Source organism: Balaenoptera ricei, chromosome 8 (genome assembly GCF_028023285.1).
Source record: "Balaenoptera ricei isolate mBalRic1 chromosome 8, mBalRic1.hap2, whole genome shotgun sequence".
Classification (NCBI taxonomy): Eukaryota; Metazoa; Chordata; class Mammalia; order Artiodactyla; family Balaenopteridae; genus Balaenoptera; species Balaenoptera ricei.
The window spans coordinates 83,607,960-83,629,576 of record NC_082646.1 but is presented as its reverse complement, the minus strand read 5'-3'; the positions used below and the strand labels follow the sequence as shown (position 1 = coordinate 83,629,576).

The 21,617-nt window shown below is 34.1% G+C and overlaps 1 protein-coding gene across 6 annotated transcripts in view; it reads right to left on the bottom strand.

The window, feature by feature from the left end:
- Positions 1 to 10,121: 10,121 nt before the first annotated feature.
- The window catches only part of METTL15 (methyltransferase 15, mitochondrial 12S rRNA N4-cytidine), a 199,807-nt gene continuing 188,311 nt past the window's right edge, over positions 10,122 to 21,617 (bottom strand). For all 6 annotated transcript variants that reach the window (XM_059931298.1, XM_059931299.1, XM_059931296.1 and 3 more), the window contains one exon: positions 10,122 to 11,375. In XM_059931298.1, coding sequence (XP_059787281.1) covers positions 10,930 to 11,375 — 446 coding nt within the window. In that variant the 3' untranslated portion in view covers positions 10,122 to 10,929. The remainder of the gene's footprint in view (positions 11,376 to 21,617) is intronic.

Sequence of the window (21,617 nt, the reverse complement as noted above, 5' to 3'; positions counted from 1 at the left end):
CAACTACTGCTAGTGATGCAGAGGCTGCACTTAAAACTACCAGGAAAAAAGTACATACCTCCTTAACCATGGTGTCCAGAAATGTGAGTTACATTTTGGTAATTATGACTTTCAGTTAACTCATAAATACTTACTGAGTATTTTCTATTTGATTCATAGTAACCTGATGAGAAAGTACCAATACTGTCCTCATTTTGAAGTGAAATAAATGAGGATTCAGGATACTAAAGAGCTATTCAGCTAATATATTCAAACCTGGAATTCAAGCTCCTTTTTCTGACTCCAAAGCCAATGGTTTTATTTACAAGGCTATACAGCCTTTCGCTCAATTTAGCACTTATAAGAGTTGGATGATAACGCTTTTCCACGTGAAAGAATGAGGAATCATACCATTTGATTGTTTAACAATACAGATCCTCACCTTGTGCACGGCAGACAAGTATTACCGGCCAAGCATAAAGATAGAGTTTAATGAACAGAAGCTATTACTCAAGAATCAGAAATGGAGCATGTCCTCTTGTTTGATTACAGCTTTGTATTCTAACATCTGGGCAGTGATATATTTAATAGGGCATATGCTAATGGCAGAAAATTTGTACTTAAATACCCTGTATTTAAGGTAAAGAATTGCCTAAGGAGATGTTACATTACCAAAAAGGCAAACTTCTACTTTGCATAACAGAGCATTACATTATATTCCTTTACTTTGATGTCGAACAATCTTGGTAAATTATGTGAGAAGAGAGTGAGGTGGCCAAAACCTCTGTGAAGAATTTTAAGGCCCATCTAAATGATAAGTATTATGAAATATCATCACTGCGTCTTGCATTAATTCTATTGAAGTTTTAATGCTTTTGAAAATTTAGGCTGTAACAAGACAAAAAAAATTTATATTTAAACTATCTCTTAGTATTCCTGCAGATCACGTTGTGTTACCAAATATTAGTTGGGAATAGTAGCTATAAACAGACGAAATTTGAGAAAATAATATAAAAATAGTTATGCTTGTTATACAATCTAGCTTCTTTAGAATATCATGCTGAGTTTTACAAACCATACTTTATTCAACATTGAACATATGGCATTGTGGTTCTGAGAAAAATTTATCTCTAATCAGGATTTCTGTCATTAAATTTATATTTGTCAAGAACCTCACAAAATTCCCTTCACATTTTAATACTTATCTCTTTCTATTATGGAATGTTGTTTAGACACAAAAAGTCTATCAGAATACTGCAGCACTCAAAAAAAAATGCAATAGAAAAATAGATACATTAAAATAAAAATTACAGATTTTAACCAGAAGCAATTTTTAGTTAATCCTTACCCATTACTAAGAATCTAACATGTAGGGCCTAGTTTGTGAGAGTAGATGCTAATATTGCATAATATTTCTTTTTCTAGAGTAAATGTGAAATATAAATGAATGTCATCTCCAATGGCATAAGAAATTCACATGTAAACAGAGAGAGGGAAAGGGAAGGAGTATAAAAAGAAGGAAAGAATTGAGAGAGGTAAAAAAAAAAAAAAAAAGAATTGAGAGAGGTGTTTTTGATTTCTTCCTAAATGGTCAGGCTTTAATCTATACTTATTGAATGAATATATCCAAGTATTTATCTTCTTTAACCAAATGAAAGTGCTGCTATAAATTTTGTATCTGTTGTACATTTTGAATTTTTCCATTAAGAACTGTCTCATACTTTTTGAATCAGATTTCAAATGAAATGAAATTATTAAAAAAATTCTACAGTATAAATTCATTACTATCTCTGCTTCTCATTTAAAAACAGAAATTAGAATAAAGAATTTTACAAACCTCTGAAGATATGTAATACTCTGCAAAGACTAAAGAAAATACGATTTTCAACTATTTGCAAGAGAATTTTAAGAGATTTTAGTTAACCTCAAAAACCTAGTTAGAGAGATTGGTTCAACACGGTGGAGTAGAAGGACGTGCTCTCACTCCCTCTTGCAAGAGCACCAGAATCACAACTAACTGCTGAACAATCATCGATAAGAAGACACTAGAACTCACCAAAAAAGATACCCCGCATCCAAAGACAAAGGAGAAGCCACAATGAGATGGTAGGAGGGGTGCAATCACAATAAAATCAAATCCCATAACTGCTGGGTGGGTAACTCACAAACTGGAAAACACTTATACCACAGAAGTCCACCCACTGGAGTTAAGGTTCTGAGCCCCACGTCAGGCTTCCCAACCTTAGGGTTCGGCAACGGGGGGAGGAGGAATTCCTAGAGAATCAGACTTTGAAGGCTAGTGGGATTTGATTGCAGGACTTCGACAGGACTGGGGGACACAGAGTCTCCACTTTGGAGGGCACACACAGTAATGTGCTCATCAGGAACCAGGAGAAGGAGCAGTGACCCCGTAGGATACTGAACCAGACCTACCTGCTAGTGTTGGAGGGTCTCCTGCAGAGGCTGGGGGTGGTTGCGTCTCACAGTGAGAACAAGGACACTGGCAGCAGAAGTTCTGGGAAGTATTCATTGGCATGAGACCTCCCAGAGTCTGCCATTAGCCCCACCAAAGAGCCCGTGTAGGCTCCAGTGTTGGATTGCCTCAGGCCAAACAACCAACAGGGAGGGAACACAGCCCCATCCCTCAGCAGACAAGTGGATTAAAGTTTTACTGAGTTCTGCCCACGATAGCAACAGCCAGCTCTACCCACCACCAGTCTCCCTCATCAGGAAACTTGCACAAGCCTCTTAGATAGCCTTATCCACCAGAGGGCAGACAGCAGAAGCAAGAAGAAATACAAGCCTGCAGCCTGTGAAACAAAAACCACATTCACAGAAAGACAGACAAGATGAAAAGGCAGAGGGATATGTACCAGATGAAGGAAAGAGATAAAACCCAAGAAAAACAACTAAATGAAGTGGAGATAGGCAACCTTCCAGAAAAAGAATTAAGAATAATGATAGTGAAGATGATCCAGGACCTCGGAAAAAAGAATGGAAGCAAAGATCGAGAAGATGCAAGAAATGCTTAACAAAGACCTAGAAGAATTAAAGAACAAACAAACAGAGATGAACACTACAATAACTGAAATGAAAAATACACTAGAAGGAATAAATAGCAGACTAACTGAGGCAGAAGAACGGATAAGTGACCTGGAAGATAGAATGGTGGAATTCATTGCTGCAGAACAGAATAAAGAAAAAAGAATGAAAAGAAAGGAAGACAGCCTAAGAGACCTCTGGGACAACATTAAACACAAAAACATTTGCATTATAGGGGTCCCAGAAGGAGAAGAGAGAGAGAAAGGACCCAAGAAAATATTTGAAGAGATTATAGTCGAAAACTTCCCTAATATGGGAAAGGAAATAGCCACCCAAGTCCAGGAAGTGCAGAGAGTCCCATACAGGATAAACCCAAGGAGAAACACGCCAAGACACATAGTAATCAAATTGGCAAAAATCAAAGACAAAGAAAAATTATTGAAAGCAGCAACGGAAAAACGACAAATAACATACAAAGGAACTCCCATAAGGTTAACAGCTGATTTCTCAGCAGAAACTCTACAAGCCAGAAGGGAGTGGCATGACATAATTAAAGTGATGAAAGGGAAGAACTTACAACCAAGATTACTCAACCCGGCAAGGATCTCAATCAGATTGGATGGAGAAATCAAAAGCTTTACAGACAAGCAAAAGCTAAGAGAATTCAGCACCACCAAACCAGCTCTACAACAAATGCTAAAGGAACTTCTCTAAGTGGGAAACACAAGAGGAGAAAAGGACCTACAAAAACAAACCCAAAACAGTTAAGAAATGGTAACAGGAACATACATATCGATAATTACCCTAAACGTGAATGGATTAAATGCTCCAACCAAAAGACACAGGCTTGTTGAATGGATACAAAAACAAGACCCATTCATATGCTGTCTACAAGAGACCCACTTCACACCTAGGGGCACAGACAGACTGAAAGTGAGGGGATGGAAAAAAGATATTCCATGCAAATGGAAATCAAAAGAAAGCTGGAGTAGCAATACTCATATCACATAAAATAGACTTTAAAATAAAGAATGTTACAAGAGACAAGGAGGGAAGCTACATAATGATCAAGGGATCAATTCAAAAAGAAGACGTAACAATTATAAATACATATGCACCCAACATAGGAGCACCTCAATACATAAGGCAAATGCTAACAACCATAAAAGGGGAAATCGACAGTAGCACAATAATAGTAGGGGACTTTAACACCCAACTATCACCAATGGACAGATCATCCAAAATGAAAATAAATAAGGAAACACAAGTTTTAAATGACACAATAGACTAGATAGACTTAACTGATATTTATAGAACGTTCCATCCAAAACAGCAGATTACACTTTCTTCTCAAGTGCTCACATAACATTCTCCAGGATAGATCACATCTTGGGTCACAAATCAAGCCTCAGTAAATTTAAGAAAATTGAAATCATATCAAGCATCTTTTCTGACCACAATGCTATGAGATTGGAAATCAATTATAGGCAAAAAAATGTAACAAACACAGACACATGGAGGCTAAACAATACGTAACTAAATAATCAAGAGATCACTGAAGAAATCAAAAAGGAAATAAAAAAATACCTAGAGACAAATGACAATGAAAACAAGACCATCCAAAACCTACGGAACACAGAAAAAGCAGTTCTAAGACGGAAGGTTATAGCAATACAAGCCTATCTCAAGAAACAAGAAAAATCTCAAATAAACAATCTAGCCTTACACCTAAAGGAACTAGAGAAAGAAGAACAAAGAAAACCCAAAGTTAGCAGAAGGAAAGAAATCATAAAGATCAGAGCAGAAATAAATGAAATAGAAACAAAGAAAACAATAGCAAAGGTCAATAAAGCTAAAAGTTGGTTCCTTGAGAAGATAAACAAATTGATAAACCATTAGCCAGACTCATCAAGAAAAAGAGGGAGAGGACTCAAATCAATAAAATAGAAATGAAAAAGCAGAAGTTACAACAGACACTGCAGAAATACAAAGCATCCTAAGAAACTACTACAAGCAACTCTATGCCAATAAAATGGACAACCTGGAAGAAATGGACAAATTCTTAAAAGGTATAACCTTCCAAGACTGAACCAGGAAGAAATAGAAAATATGAACAGACCAATCACAAGTAATGAAATTGAAACTGTGATTAAAAATCTTCCAACAAACAAAAATACAGGACCAGATGGCTTCACAGGTGAATTCTATCAAACATTTAGAGAAGAGCTAACACCCATCTTTCTCAAACTCTTCCAAAAAATTGTGGAGGAAGGAACACTCCCAAACTCATTCAACAAGGCCATCATCACCCTGATACTAAAACCAGACAAAGATATTACAAAAAAAGAAAATTACAGACCGATATCACTGATGAATATAGATGCAAAAATCCTCAACAAAATACTAGCAAATAGATTCCAACAGCACATTAAAAGGATCATAAAGCATGATCAATTGGGATTTATCCCAGGGATGCAAGGAGTCTTCAGTATATGCAAATCAATCAATGTGATACACCATACTAACACACTGAAGAATAAAAACCATACGATCATCTCAATAGATGCAGAAAACGCTTTTGACAAAATTCAACACTGATTTATGATAAAAACTCTCAAGAAAGTAGGCATAGAAGGAACTTACCTCAACATAATAAAGGCCATATATGACAAGCCCACAGCAAACATCACTCTGAATGGTGAAAAACTGAAAGCATTTCCTCTAAGATCAGGAACAAGACAAGGATGTCCACTCTCACCACTATTATTCAACATAGTTTTGGAAGCTCTAGCCACGGCAATCAGAGAAGAAAAAGAAATAAAAGGAATACAAATTGGAAAAGAAGAAGTAAAACTGTCACTGTTTGCAGATGACATGATACTATACATAGAGAATCCTAAAGATGCCACCAGAAAATACTAGAGCTAATCAATGAATTTGATAAAGTTGCAGGATACAAAATTAATGCACAGAAATCTCTTGCATTCCTATACACTAATGATGAAAAATCTGAAAGAGAAATTCAGGGAACACTCACATTTACCATTGCAACCAAAAGAATAAAATACCGAGGAATAAACTCACCTAAGGAGACAAAAGACCTGTATGCAGAAAACTATAAGACACTGATGAAAGAAATTAAAGATGATATAAACAGATGGAGAGATGTACCATGTTCTTGGATTGGAAGAATCAATACTGTGAAAATGACTATACTACCCAAAGCAATCTACAGATTCAATGCAATCCCTATCAAATTACCAATGGCATTTTTTACAGAACTAGAACAAAAAATCTTAAAATGTGTATGGAGACACAAAAGACCCTGTATAGCCAAAGCAGTCTTGAGGGAAAAAAAATGGAGCTGGAGAAATCAGACTCCCTGACTTCAGACTATACTACAAAGCTACAGTAATCAAGACAATATGGTACTGGCACAAAAACAGAAATATAGATCAATGGATCAGGATAGAAAGCCCAGAGATAAACCCACGCACCCATGGCCAACTAATCTATGACAAAGGAGGCAAGGATATACAATGGAGAAAAGACAGTCTCTTCAATAAGTGGTGCTGGGAAAACTGGACAGCTACATGTAAAAGAATGAAATTAGAACACTCCCTAACCCCATACACAAAAATAAACTCAAAATGGATTAAAGACCTAGATGTAAGGCCAGACACCATCAAACTCTTAGAGAAAACATAGGCAGAACACCCTATGACGTAAATCACAGCAAGATCCTTTTTGCCCCACCCCCTAGAGAAATGGGAATAAAAACAAAAATAAACAAATGGGACCTAATGAAACTTAATACCTTTTGCAAAGCAAAGGAAAATACAAACAATATGAAAAGAGAACCCTCAGAATGGGAGAAAATATTTGCAAATGAATCAACGGAGAAAGGATTAATCTCCATAATTTATAAACAGCTCATGCAGCTCAATATTAAAAAAACAAACAACCCAATCCAAAAAAGGGCAGAAGACCTAAATAGACATTTCTCCAAAGAAGACATACAGATGGCCAAGAAGCACATGAAAAGCTGCTCAACATCACTAATTATTAGAGAAATGCAAATCAAAACTACAATGAGGTATCACTCACAGCAGTTAGAATGGGCATCATCAGAAAATCTACAAACAATAAATGCTGGAGAGGGTGTGGAGAAAAGGGACCCCCCTTGCACTGTTAGTGGGAATATAATTTGATACAGCCACTATGGAGAACAGTATGGAGGTTCCTTAAAAAATTAAAAATAGAATTACCATATGACCCAGCAATCCCACTACTGGGCTTATACCCAGAGGAAACAATAATTCAAAAAGACACATGCACCCCAATGTTCATTGCAGCACTATTTACAATAGCCAGGGTATGGAAGCAACCTAAATGCCCATCGACAGATGAATGGATAAAGAAGATGTGGCAAATATATACAATGGAGTATTACTCAGCCATAAAAAGGAATGAAATTGGGTCGTTTGTAGAGATGTGGATGGACCTAGAGACTGTCATACAGAGTAAGTCAGAAAGAGAAAAATAAATATCATATGTTAACACATATATGTGGAACCTAGGAAAATGTTACAGATGAACCGGTTTGCAGGGCAGAAATTGACACACAGATGTAGAGGACAAACGTATGAACACCAAGGGGGGAAAGCGGTGGGGGGTGGGGGTGGTGGTGTGATGAACTGGGAGATTGGGATTGACATATGTACACTAATATGTATAAAATGGATAACTAATAAGAACCTGCTGTATAAAAAAAATAACATTCAAAAATTCAAAAAAATAACTTAGACATACTGTATTCTGTTATAAACTATTGGTTGTAACATAATAAATAGTTCAATATAAATGAATTTAAGCACAAACCATATATCACACATTACATGAAATAGAAAAAAAATAGATATCACATATTACATGAAATAGAAAAAAATATATAGATATGATATAGCCCCAAAATTACTCCCTAAAAATTACCCTAGAAATTTCAAAAGGCAGATTACATAACTAACATATAATTATCAAAACAAAACGAATATACAAAATAGGGATATCAATTAAAAATTGTGTGCAGTTATTAAATTTCATTTCTTAATAAGCAATGAACTAAAACCTGTTAAGAACTGATGTCCTACACAATGGGATGGATGCTATATTAAAATGATTGGTAGAGAGCAGTCGATACAAAGATTCTGAAATGTAAAACAACTGCTTGTATTATATAGTTTATATTTTATTGGAAAAGTAATGTACTTTTCCAATAAAATGTACTAAAATGTATTCATTTCAATAATCTGTTTTATTTTGTACATGTATTGTATGAATTTCCCTAAGCCATTCTCCAGAGTTAACAATTTGCAACTCATTCATGTATTTTATTATGCATCTTACAACTAAGACTAAGAGGCAGGTAAGAATGATTGTGGCAAACAGCCTAATTACAGAAAAAAGCTAATATATTTTTACACTACAACATTTTGAAACCAATTTTGTGTTTATTGAAGCACGATGTTTTCTTCATGCATATTTTTTAAGATTTTTTTTTTTTTGTCAGAGTATTAGTTCCTTAGGGCTGCCGTAATAAATTACCACAGATTGGCTGGCATAAAATAGCAGAAATTTATTCTGTCACTGTTCTGGTGGTTGGAAGTCTGAAACCAAGGTGTCAGCGGAGTTATTAGTTCCTACTAAAGTCTATGAGGGAGAATCTATTCCATGCTTCTCTCCTAGCTTCTTATGGTTGCCAGCAATTCTTGGTGTCCCTCGGCTTGTAGATGTATCACTTCAATCTCTGCCTCTACCTTCATGTGGCATTCTTCTGTGTGTCTCTCTCTTCTCCTCTTCTTATAATGACACAGACATATTGGATTAAGGGCCTGCCCTGGTCCAGTATGACTTCCTCTTAACTACTTACATCTGCAATAGCCATATTTCCACATAAGGTCACATTATGAGGTTTTGGAAAGGACATGAAGTTTGGAAGGATGCCATCCAACCCAGGGCAATTTCCATTTAACATTAATGAAAAGATTCCTGTATTATATAGCATCCAAAAATGATTGATGAAATAGGTGAATCATTGTTGAATATTAGATGCGATCTTTTATATTCTGATCAGATACTCAGATGAGCACTTACCTTTGGGAATCATTCTCATTCACAAATATGACGTACATACAAAGAACTTACAAAATTCTTCAGGGAGGACTGAGGAGATTAAGCTAGGTACTTTCATTTGTTTCTAATTTGAGCATACTGTTCCCTAGAATATTTTCTAATTCTGATTTCACTGCAGAATTGTTCAGATCTGAATAAAGTCTGTAAATTACAAGTGGTGAACAAACTTGGGAACTAAAGTTAAATATTACAGAGGTAGACAAAGTAAGTCTGAGGTAAATTCAAGTATTTAATTCTTATCTTTTGCCCATATAGTTATGTTGATATTTTATTCATTGGATTCACCAGCTTAGAGTTTGTAATCATAATTGAGAAGATGAATTTTTCCTGTATTTGAATAAATAGTTTACTGAGCAAATTAATAGTATAAATGTGACTTCAAGGGAAACTACTTAAGAAAACAATCATTTACATGCACCTTTAATGAACATGCCCATGTATCCTTTTACTAATTACCTCTTATTCATCCTTCAAGTCACAAATCAAGCACCATGTTGTCAGACCTGGTTTCCTTCAGTAGATGAAACCCCTACTAGACGTACTTATGGTACCTTGTACTACTTCTTTATAGCCCTTACCGCTTTGCCAATTTTATACTAATATTTATGATTATTTAACTACCATTGCTCTTCTCGGCTAGACTATAAACTCCACAGGACTGATACTATGGGCTATGTGTATTTTACTCGCCTTTGTTTCTTTGCCTAGTTCAGTACTTGCTGCATAACTGAATAAACTAGAAGTGCATATTTATGTATAAAAAGTTATATGAATACTGAATCAATTTCATTAATTTGTTAAAGAATTTGTTTATTTTGTAAATAAAATCATTACATTGATTTTAGTATCTGGAAGAGATAACATACTTTTCCATTTCAAATAGACTTTGAATATTTCAAATAGCCCAATTTAAAATTGCAGGATTCAAATGATGAGAGATTTTTATTTATCAAAAGCATTCTGGGCTATTATTAAAATAAACACAATTGACTTTAAATATAGGCTTTGTGAAACATTCTCTGTGAGAGCTATTAGAGCAATTCTACATTTTTAGTTGCTAATATATGAAAACATGGCACATATCATACTGAAAAATCCCTTTAAAACAATGAACACTGTAATTTCAGTAATGAAATTTATCAGTATAATGTATTTTTAAAATAATACTTGAATATTTTAAATTTTCATAGTGCCTATATTTGAGAAAGCTATAGCAGTAATTAATTATTCCCAAGTAGGAAAATTAAAATTCATTTTATGATCATTATTAATTATTTGAGTTATAGACAGTCTGTTGCAAATCTGAATATCTAAATTCAGAATTTGGGCATGCAGATATAATTATAATCTCTCTTTTGACAGCTTGAATCTACATAGTTAAGTAAATACACATATTCTTCTCTTCTCCTTCTTCTTCTTCTTTTTAAAAAAATTTCCTGGTTAGAGAAAGGACTGCATTTCAAAAGTCAAATATAATGCTAAGATAAACAATTTTTCCAGTTTTGAGACACTGCTGCATCTTGAATTGAGCTATCTGTGTCATGCTAATATTTCCTACATTTTCTTTTTGAGAAAAAAATGCTAAATACCCCTTATTTCCACACATATATAGTACATATCTCTATATATCCCACACTTTCTTATATTAGGCTGTTCAGGAATATTACACGAGAAACTGTGAGGAAGAACTTGAAGAATCAGATGATGATAACTTTCTCATAATTTGATAGCTGCTCTAAGCTTGGCTGAGCGTCCTCTGGGGTTATCTTGGACATCTTGATCTTCCGGAGTAAGCACCTTCTTATGCATCACTTTCCACATTAAAGGGGCCCTTCCTATAGAGACTCCTTCCGTGTTTTCATGATCTGAATCCAACTGTGATTTTTGTATCACCTTCTGTCTAGCACTTAGGTTAAACCTTTCTGTCATGCTTATCCCAAGCAGGAATCGTTTGATGATGCGATCCTCCAGTGAATGGAAGGAGAGGGCAACAAGGCGACCACCAGGTCTCAGAAACTTCTGAGCTGTCTTCAGTCCTGTGTAAAGTTCATTGAGCTCATTGTTCACAAATATGCGAACAGCTTGGAAAGTCTTGGTAGCGATATGGGTAGATCGTTGTAGCAAGTCTTTTCGTGCATAAGTAGCAGAGGGAGGAAATGCACCTACAAACAGATTTTGTAAAAACAGGAAAAGAGGACAAATAGGTAACATTAATATTTTCCACTGTAAATTTACTGGGTTGTGTTGTGTGTATATTTAAGGAACTAAGTTTCCTTAGAAAACTGTGTCATTTCATCCATACTTCTCCATTTTATTTCTGACCCTTCCATCAAAGTTTAAAACTGTTCTGTCAGAAACATCTTTCAGAAATCTTAAGGGTAAATGGAGTCAAACAAGAGCAGAGAAAGAGAAAAGGGTGAACAAATATTTGAAGAAATAATAATGAAAAACTTCCTAACTTTGATGAAAAATATTAACTCTCAGCTACAAAAAATTCAATGGACCTCAAATAGAACAAACAAAGAAAACTGCACCTAGATGCATCATGATCAAACTACTACAAGCTGAAGATAATAAGAAAAATCTTGAATACAACAAAGAAAAACAATATATTACATAGGAGAACAAAAATATGATTAACAGCTAATCTCTCATTAGGATAATGGAGCCTATCAGACACTGGAATAACATTCAGATTGTTAAGGAAAAAAAACCTGTCTTCCAAGAAAGCTATTTTAAAACCATTCTTCAAAATTAAAGGTTCAAAGACATTTTCAAATAAATTTTAAAACGAGAAAATTCATTGCTAACAGCTCTAAATTTAAGAAATGCAAAACGAAATACTTCAGGCTGAAATAAAATAACATCAGGTGATAACTTGGATAGAGAGAGGGTAATGAAAATACGAGTGATATGATATGAAGAAAAGAAATAATTCTCTTAATTTCTTAAAAGACAGGACTGTCTTTCTGTCATTCTTAATTTCTTTAAAAGGCAAGACTCTAAGTAAAATTATAACATAATATTCTTGGTTTTATAATATAGATATAGATATGTATTGTATATGACAGCAACAGCACAAAGGATGAGAGTGTGTAAATGAAACTACACTAGTACAAGGTTCCTATATTTTACTGGAAGTTAACGTTGCATATTGTGGTCCCTAGAGCAATAACAAAAAATAATGCAAAGAAATAAAGCTAATAAGTGAATACAGAATAAAAATAATCCACAAAATATTGTTTAACACAAAAGAAGGCAGAAGAACAGGAAAATAAAAATGAGACAAAGAGAAGACAAATAGCAAAATGTCAGACAATAAATCCAAATATAAAAATAATCACATTAAATGTAAGGGTACTAAACACTCCAATAAAAACGCAGAGACTGACTGAAAACTAGCAAGACTTAATTATACATTGTCTACAGAAATGCACATTAAATATAAAAACACAAATAAAAGTAAGCAAGAGGCTGTGAAAAAGTATACCATGTAGAGATTAAGCATAAAAAAAACCAGAGAGACTATACTACCATTAGACAAAATAAACTTTTAAAAAGAAGAACTGCTAGACCCCAAAATAAACATTTACTATTGAGAAAAATGATCAAGACAGCAGGAAGATACAATTACAAATGCATATGCACCAAATAACATAGTTCCAAAAATTTACATGTCTCAGAAAAATGACCCACATTTATATAGGCAATTATGTTTTGACCAAAATGTCAAGTTAATTCAACGGAGAAAGAACAGATTTTCAATGAAAGTGATTATTTGTACAAAATGAAATGAACTTCAACCCTTACTCCACACCATACACAAAAATTAATTCAAAATGGATCATGGACCTAAGAGTAAACACTAAAACCATACAATATATATCTGACAAACCTCTCTTATTCAGCACATATAAGGGAATCTCACAATTTAGTAACAGTTCACATTTAGGAATCTGTAGCTCCAGTAGTAAAGTACATTAAGACACATCTGATTAATCTTCTTAGGAAACTGGATCAGAGAAGGGGAGAAATAATATTTTACCTGTACCACAGAGCTGAGAACCCGGCAGCCTGACGTTAACCAAATCAGCGTTATAGGTTCACCCTTCCCTCTACAAAATCTACTTTGCTGAAAGGCTAGAAAACGTTAGACATTAGGGAATTTATCTTCCAACAACCAGGTCTCTCAGAAACAAAATGCCAAAGTCAAAGCTGAGGAGGGAGGTCAACTTCTTTCCCTTTGCTATTCAATTTCTCCATTTTCTGGGAAAGAGTTTTGGTCACTGGGCAATGTATTTCAAAACATTCTAAGGATCTGAACAAACATGCAACTGTTCATGATTTAGAGCTTGGATTTAGAGAACGCTTCAAGAAGGTTGCATTCCTGAAGTCCTTACGTGATTTAAACCTTGCCTAATTCAACGCTAATTTTTTCAAAGGAGAAATGTAATATAAAATACATTTTAATGTATATGGATTTTAATGTAAAATAGGAGGTAAACATTCATGGAGCATATGGATCAACAAATACTGTAGGATATTTTTGCTTTAAGGTTTAAAAAATTGTTTTTCTTATCATCTCTAATATTTTGTAGAAATTAAAATCATGGTTCAACATGGTAACTGCTTAGCTTTCTTTGCATTTTATCACATTTCAAAGATATATATTTGAGGATGTGTTTTTTAATGTAGCACCCTGAATTAGCCATGCCTGGATATGTGTTAACTAAATTGATGAAATGATAGAAAAGCAGAGAGCTTAATTAACAGTTCCTTGATATTATCTTTAAATGTTTTTGAAAGCTAATAAAAATAGGAAATGTTAAAATAACGAAGTAATGTCTGAAATCCCCACAGAAATTCTAATATAAACAACAGCATTGGTTCATTTGACATGACAAAATATGGTAGGCATTTCTGTTTACCAGCTAAAATGGCACCTTCCTCTGCTATAATTATAGTTTATAATTCATTCAGCCAGCTAGTTATAAAACTATTAGATTCCTGACTGATTCTTTTAATTGAAGAAATCTGTTTTTATTTCAAAGTATTCACATAAAGTGAGACTTTATTAACATTTTATATTATGCAATGTCAAGTTTATATAATTCATGTTCACATTAAGTACATCCACACTATCTATGAATCTGGAGCTCACAAATTAACACCACTGTGACCAGATAAGCTTGTCTTTCTAAGGTCTAATTAGGCCTTGTCAATATCATATCATGGAGAAAGAAAATAAGAGCTTTTGTTTATATTTAGGAATGGATGATCCTGAAGATAATAGGATAACTACATTCCATGAAGCTTTCCTTCTGGGGCTTTCTTACTTTTGTTTAGGGAATTCTAATATGGACTATGTCCACTGGATTTCTTGGGAAGGATTTCTAGGTGTGGTCCTGTCAGCCTCCTCAAGTCCCATTTTTAGGGAGATGACAAGGGCCTGCAATGGGCAACGTGTTTCGTGCAGCTTTTTGGTGCTGCTCTGGGGATGAAAGGCACATATCCTCCCTTCCTTTATACTGGCACTTTTGTGTCTGTAATTTATGGGAAGAGAGGTTGACAATGCAGATTGTGTAAAATGAAATAAAGAAACAAAAGTATATAAAATAGCATATGGTAATGAAAATTAATGTAGTAAAAACAAAACATCAACAGGCATTGTTACAAACAGACAAGAATATAAGAAAAGACAATACTGCTATCAAGAATTAAGCAAGATTCTTTGTCTGAATTGGAAACTTTAAAGACAATGAGTAAATGTCCTGTGCCTCTGAGGTAGCAAAAAAGTGTTTCCTTGTGAAAGTCACTGGTCAGAGAGCAACTCTGCCACAGAGTTCTCTTAGGTATGCATAGACTAGGTAGGAACATTTGCCTACAGGTCATCAGGAAAAAAAGATTCAAAAACTATACCAGAACCAATGCCTACCTACGAGCTGGAATCTGATTTAGGCCATAGGAAGAAAAATATTAGTGATACATGCTCCCTGACTCTGAGGAGTGGGCTGTTTTGCAATCCTTCACTGCTTTCTCATCTTCCATATCCTGTTATCAGAAATAGAAACTGGTCTCTCTGTTTTTCCATTTCCTGAGCTTAATCACAAAGTCTTGTATGGCTAATTCATTTGATTAAGGCAGAGAGCAGGTAAGACAAAATATGGACTCAATCACAATTTGGGTCATTTGGTTTGGTACTGAGAGAAAATCTCCTTTTTCTGGTTTATAGTCCATCAACAGATTTACTTCACACCAGGCCAATGTATATTAGTTCTAAGTGGGAAGAGGTGTGCTTACTCTTCCAATAGTACTTATCACACTACTGTGATTACTAGTTTGCTTGCCTGTCTTACTCGACTCTGATCTCCTTGTGAACAGGAACTATTTCATGTTAACTCATATCCCTCCTGCTTAATAGAGAAGCTTATGATTCTTAACCTTGACTGCACATCAGAGTCACCTGTGGAGCTTTTGAAACAATAAAGATGCTTGGCTGAAGTCCAGACCTATTGAATCAGTTTCAGGGGTTTATTACACAGGAATCAGTACTTTTAAAAAGCTTTACAGAGGATTTTGACTTGCAGCCAAAATTAAAAACTACTGTAGTAAACACTCGGTAAATGTTTGTTAAAAAGATAATGAATAGATAATGAACAAAAAATATGTATAAATGAATAAAAATCCAGGGCCATAACTACAAAGTTTCATTCACATCATTGGATGGATATATGAAGAGTATAATATCTAGTTACATCAATAAGTGACTAAATGAAGAACATAATATTTTTAGTCAGAGAAAACATTATGAATAGAATTTTTAAATAATGTCATGAAACAAACCCCATCCTATATCCTACTTTTTGGCCATATATGATTGTGCGTACCAAATTATGATTTTAATGGGACAACTGAACTCTTAAATTTGCTAACAATATCATTGTCTCAATACAACTGTATGCATGTATTTAATGATACCTGATACTGACTGGGAATGTCCTTAATGAATCAATCATTTGCACATGCAGTGGAGCAACTGCAAATAATCTGAACCTTAGGCCATGCAAGCTTGAAAGTCTTTATTATCTGAAATGGGCAAATGTGCAAAGTGAACTTTATTTTTGCATATTCTTTTACAGAATAAAATAAGACATGAGAATGTATTGGTAAGATCTGGAAATTTACAGTAAAAAAATTCATCAAGATCTTCAGTGGTTTAAGTTCAAATTCCCCCCCAAAGATTAATGCATTAATTAATTAATATTATAATTGAGATTAATTAATATTGTTGGGATTTTTAGGTTAACTATTTCACTTAACACCTTTGAAATCCTAAACGACAAGTTTTCTCAGTTCTTCAAAATAGCAGAACTGTTTTCCTCTTAACACCTTAAAATAGCAAAATTATGTCAGTAAAATTCCTACAAAAGGAAATTAAAAGCTAATATACATTCAATACCAAGTTAAGATGTTTTCAAGTTAAGTACACTTTTAAAAAAATGTGTATTTAAGAATAAATGAACATTAAACCCACTATGGGATAACAAGTTCTAATTTCAGTATAACCTTAAGACATTAATTGGCACTTACCTCTCTCACAGTAATGCTGGGAAAATTCGTAATATAAGAGATCGACCCTAGCTATTCAAGAAAAGTTTTGAAGTGTTCTGCCTCACTAGAGGCACTCCATTCTCACATTCCAGATCAGGCTCGTTTGCAGTGGTATTTTACAATGCCTGACAGTTTCATATCCTTATTCTTTTCTTCCTCTCATATCAGCAAATTCTGGCGACTCTTTATCTGGAATGCATGCAGAACCCTACCACTTCACACCAGTTCCACTGCTGTCACCCTACTCCAAGCCATCATCATCTTTTCCACACAGTCATCAGACAGGTCTTTTGTGTACAAAAACTGGATGTCATTCCACGGTTCAAAACCTCTAGTATCTTCCTATCACATGAAATAGGAACTGAAGTTCTTCTTACCTTGGCCAAATGTCCCTATGCTATATACAATTTCTGCTTCTCACCACCCCCATTTCTCTGAACTCATCTCCTGATCTCGAGCTCTGTAATCTTAACTAATTCATGGCGTGTTCATCCTGGGTCCTTTGACCTGTACCAAGAATATCTATCTGCCTATATATACCTGGATGGGTTACTCCTTACTTCACTCAGGTCTCTTCTCAAACACTGCAGAATTAGAAAAGAAAAATAGCACCCTGTCACTGGAGTCCCCTTACATGGTTTTATGACTTTTTTTTTCATAATACCTTATCAGGGATAATATTTATTTGTTTACCATCTGTCTTCCTCCACTAGAATATACACTCAGTGAAAACAGAGACTTTGTTAACTGCTATAAATCTTTTACAGCAAGAAGAGTTAGTAGATTGAAAGAATGATTGTATTTGTACTTTAAAGTTATAAACATAGTCATTGTTAAAAAAACAAAAACAAAAGCAAAAAGATATATTATCTGTAGTATATGCAGTAAAATGTTAATGTCACTACTCCTTAAATTCCACCCTAAGAGGCAATCAAGAGGTATACTTTCTAACTTTTTTCTTAATAGATATATATGACACTTGTATATAAATGTATGTACATGCATACATATATATATTTGTAAAAAGGGAATGATCTGTACAATATCTGCAACTTGTTTAATTACCTTACTTTTAAAAATAATTTCAGTTGTATAGACACATTATAGTCCATTTTGTTTGTTCATTTAACAAATGTTTATACTGTCAAGAACAGTACCAGCTAACTGGGAATGGTAATTAAGGTAGAGGCAGTCTCTACTTTGGTGGAGCTCATATTGCCACCACAGCAAGAATATTTGGGATGTTTTCTATTTTTACTATCACAAAAAAATGCTGCAGTAAACATGTGAACTGCACATTTTAAAAAATTCTACGTGGCAGAAAACCTCTACAAAGTAAAAAGTCACAATCTGGGAAAAATACTTTAACTGTATGTGAACTTGTGATAGTATGCCTGTAGAATTAGTGTTAGGTCAAAGGCTGTTTATGCCCATTTAAATTTGAATCAATGCTTCTAAATTTACTGTCTAAATAGATTGTACCAGTTTACTTCCACCAATAGTATTTGACAGAGTCCACCTCCCCACGTACTCAACTAGTACTGGATACTATTACTTTTTGTAACTTAGACTAGTCTAATAGTAGGCAAATGATAGCTTATAGTTGTTTTAATTTGCATTTCTTTGGCAATTAGTAGAAGTGGGCATCCTCTCAAATCTAATGACCATTTGATTTTAGCTATGAATTGCTTGAACAAACCCTTAATGTGATGTTGCTTTTTTCTTTATTGATTTGGCAGAACTATTTATAAAATAAAGATATAAAGCATTTTCCTCTCATATATAGTTACAAATATTTTTCCTGGATTGTGACTGTCTTTTTACTTTGTAGATTTTTTTCTGCTATATAAAAATTTAGAATTTTCTGCTATATAGAAATTTTTCATGTTTTTTAGATTTTGTCAAGTTTAGGAAGGCTTTCCTCACTCCAAGATTATAGATATAACCAACTCTATGTTTTTCTGGTATATTTCTGGTTTTATTTCTTACATTTAAATATTTGATTCACGAGAAGTTTAATTTTTAGTATAGTATGAAGTAGGGATCTAACTTTATTTTTTAAAAACCACATAGCTAATTGCCCTATTTATGAAATAGTATGTTATTTCCCTACTCATTTGAAGTACTGCTTTGATCATATACTACACTTTTAGATACAAATCTGCTTCTGGATTCTCAACTGTGTTGCACTGACGTATTTCTCTATTTTTCTGCTAATACCAGGTTATTACTGCTTTAAAAAATTTTCCAGTACGTTTTGCTATCAGGTGGAGTAAGTCCCCCTTTCCCATGCCATTATCTTTCTTTTTAAAATTTTTTTGGGTATTTTTATTCACTTATTATTCCAAATTAAATTTAGAAATAATAAAGTATATAATGATAAACATTTTGATTGGAATTACAGTAAATTTCTAAACTGATCTGGAAAAATTTACATTATCATATCAAACAATCCATCCAAGAAACAGTATTTCCATTAATATTTTACATGTCCTTCATTAAAGTTGAATAGTTGTCTTCACTTAAGTCATGGTCAGGCTATTTGTAAGTACTGTGTTTATACATACACATTTTAACCATCCCTATGGAAAAGCATAAGAAATGATAATATTATATTAAGATGACATGATGTAACAGAAATAGGGCTAAACTTTAGAAAGGAGAGACTAGGCTCAGTATAAGATCTTTTACATTTTTATAGCTGTTTGATGTGGGGCAATAGCACAACTTCTGAGTTTGTTTCCCCACTAGAAGATGAGGTGATAACACTTCTCACAGGATTATTCTGAAAATCAAATAAAGAAAATATTCAGGAGCACCTAGTGCACACTTGGCATAAAGTAGTCACTTTATGAATGTTATTCACACATTTATTTATTATTCTCAGTTGTAAAATGGAATAAGTGATGAGGGGATTTGATAGGTTAATTTGAGTTTCTGCCAAACTAATTTTACTTTCATCCTGAACTAATAGCACAGTAGGTAGGATAGAGGGCTGCTGAAAACCCCTGAAGCATCTGAGTAATGCTTATTGGATTTAGGCATCAGACTAAAACACCTCAGCATCCAGAATGAAGTTAAAATGTTCCTTATGTACAAATTAATGGCGTACTTCTAAGTTTACTAAGCAGTATTTAGGCCTTAAAAGTATGAAGACTTAGCATGGCATAGGAATGAGAAATCATTAAAAGAATTTTTTTCCAGTTTGACCTTGACTTATAATAACTGATGCTAAGAATTAAAACCCTAATTTCATTAACCTAAACCTTCCAGATTGCACTCACCTGTCCAGGAGATTATCTTCCATAATTACACTCCTAGATTCCTCTTGCCACCTAACTATACAACTTGTATTATGGCATTCTAAGCACATAATATTCTTTCTCTGTTCTTTTTTTATTTCTTTGCTTTAGTTCTCATGGAACATTTTTCTGCACAGGTTATCTGCTTTCTCAGGCACAGTTCCACAAGGATAAAATATATTTGGAGTCATTTTAAACCAGGCCCATTGTTTTCACAGCTCCAAAAAACCCAGTAATTACATCCTGAATGATGTATATCAGTAATTACAGCATCATTCACTTAGCCAATATTTATTATGTACAATGTAGTAAACGCTGGGGATTAAAATGTTTATGAAGACATAGTCCTTGTCCTCAAGAAATTCAAACCCAAAGAAGAAAAGATAAATAAATAAATATTGGGAAGAGGGTTATAAAGGATTGTACATACTATTAAGGGAAGGAGGAGGAGGAGGAGGGGGAGGGGGAGTGGAGAGGGAGGGGGAAGGGATCTTTGGCCCTCATATAGACAGCATTTTCCAAACTACTGTTCTGCAGAACAGTGATCTTGTAAACTATAGCACTTGCACCCTCAACCAAACACCAATGTGTCTGTTGTAAGTCTGAGAAACACAGCATGCTATACTCCTCTTTTGGAGACTCACAGTACCCATTAGCATGGTAAAGCTCTGAAGGCAACCGTTTAACTTTGTTTACCTAGCATGTCCAAACTTTTTGAAACAGAACTTTTGATTTTTAATAACAACTATCTATTCCATAGAACTCGTTTGCTGGGTAACACACTTTGGAAAATATTGAAAATAGGTTTTGTGTTAATCACTTCACAAATATCTTAATTACATCGTTAAATCCCTATAATAATCCTGAGAGGTAAGAAGTAAATATCCTTATTTCCATTTAAAGGTCAAAAACAAAGGTGTAAAATGTATCTTCTCAAGTTCACAGGAATCAAATGGGAACTCAGATTCTTTTAACATGAAGTGTATCCTAACATCCCCTTTTTTGAAATACTGAGTGAGCCTAACTTCCCCAGAAGAAAGGCATAACATTTCTGGCGAGTTCTCTGAGAAACACATTCAGGGAAGCCCAGATCAGCATTAGTTCATCTAAACAGAAAAAAACAAAAACCCAAAAAACCCTTACATTATTATATAGGTTTGTAATTTTAAAAATTTCCTTAGGATGTTCTTGAGTTTTTAAGTGTGCCCAAAACAAGGCAACAATTTTAAGATTGTATGTTCACTAAACTATCTCATCTCCTTTTTCCTGATTAGAATTTAAGGAAGTTAAGATGAAATCACATGGTTTAGAGTGATTTCCAGAAGCTCTGATTCCATGTCTGGTGTTTATATAACAATCTCATTTTCTGGGAGAAAATGAGTGTGGAATCTTTACTCTAAGCCTGAATAGCCTTTTACTGAGAGATGTTGTAATGGAACCCAAATCACTTTGCATCAAGTTGCAAGAGTTTGGCTTTCTTTCCACATTTCC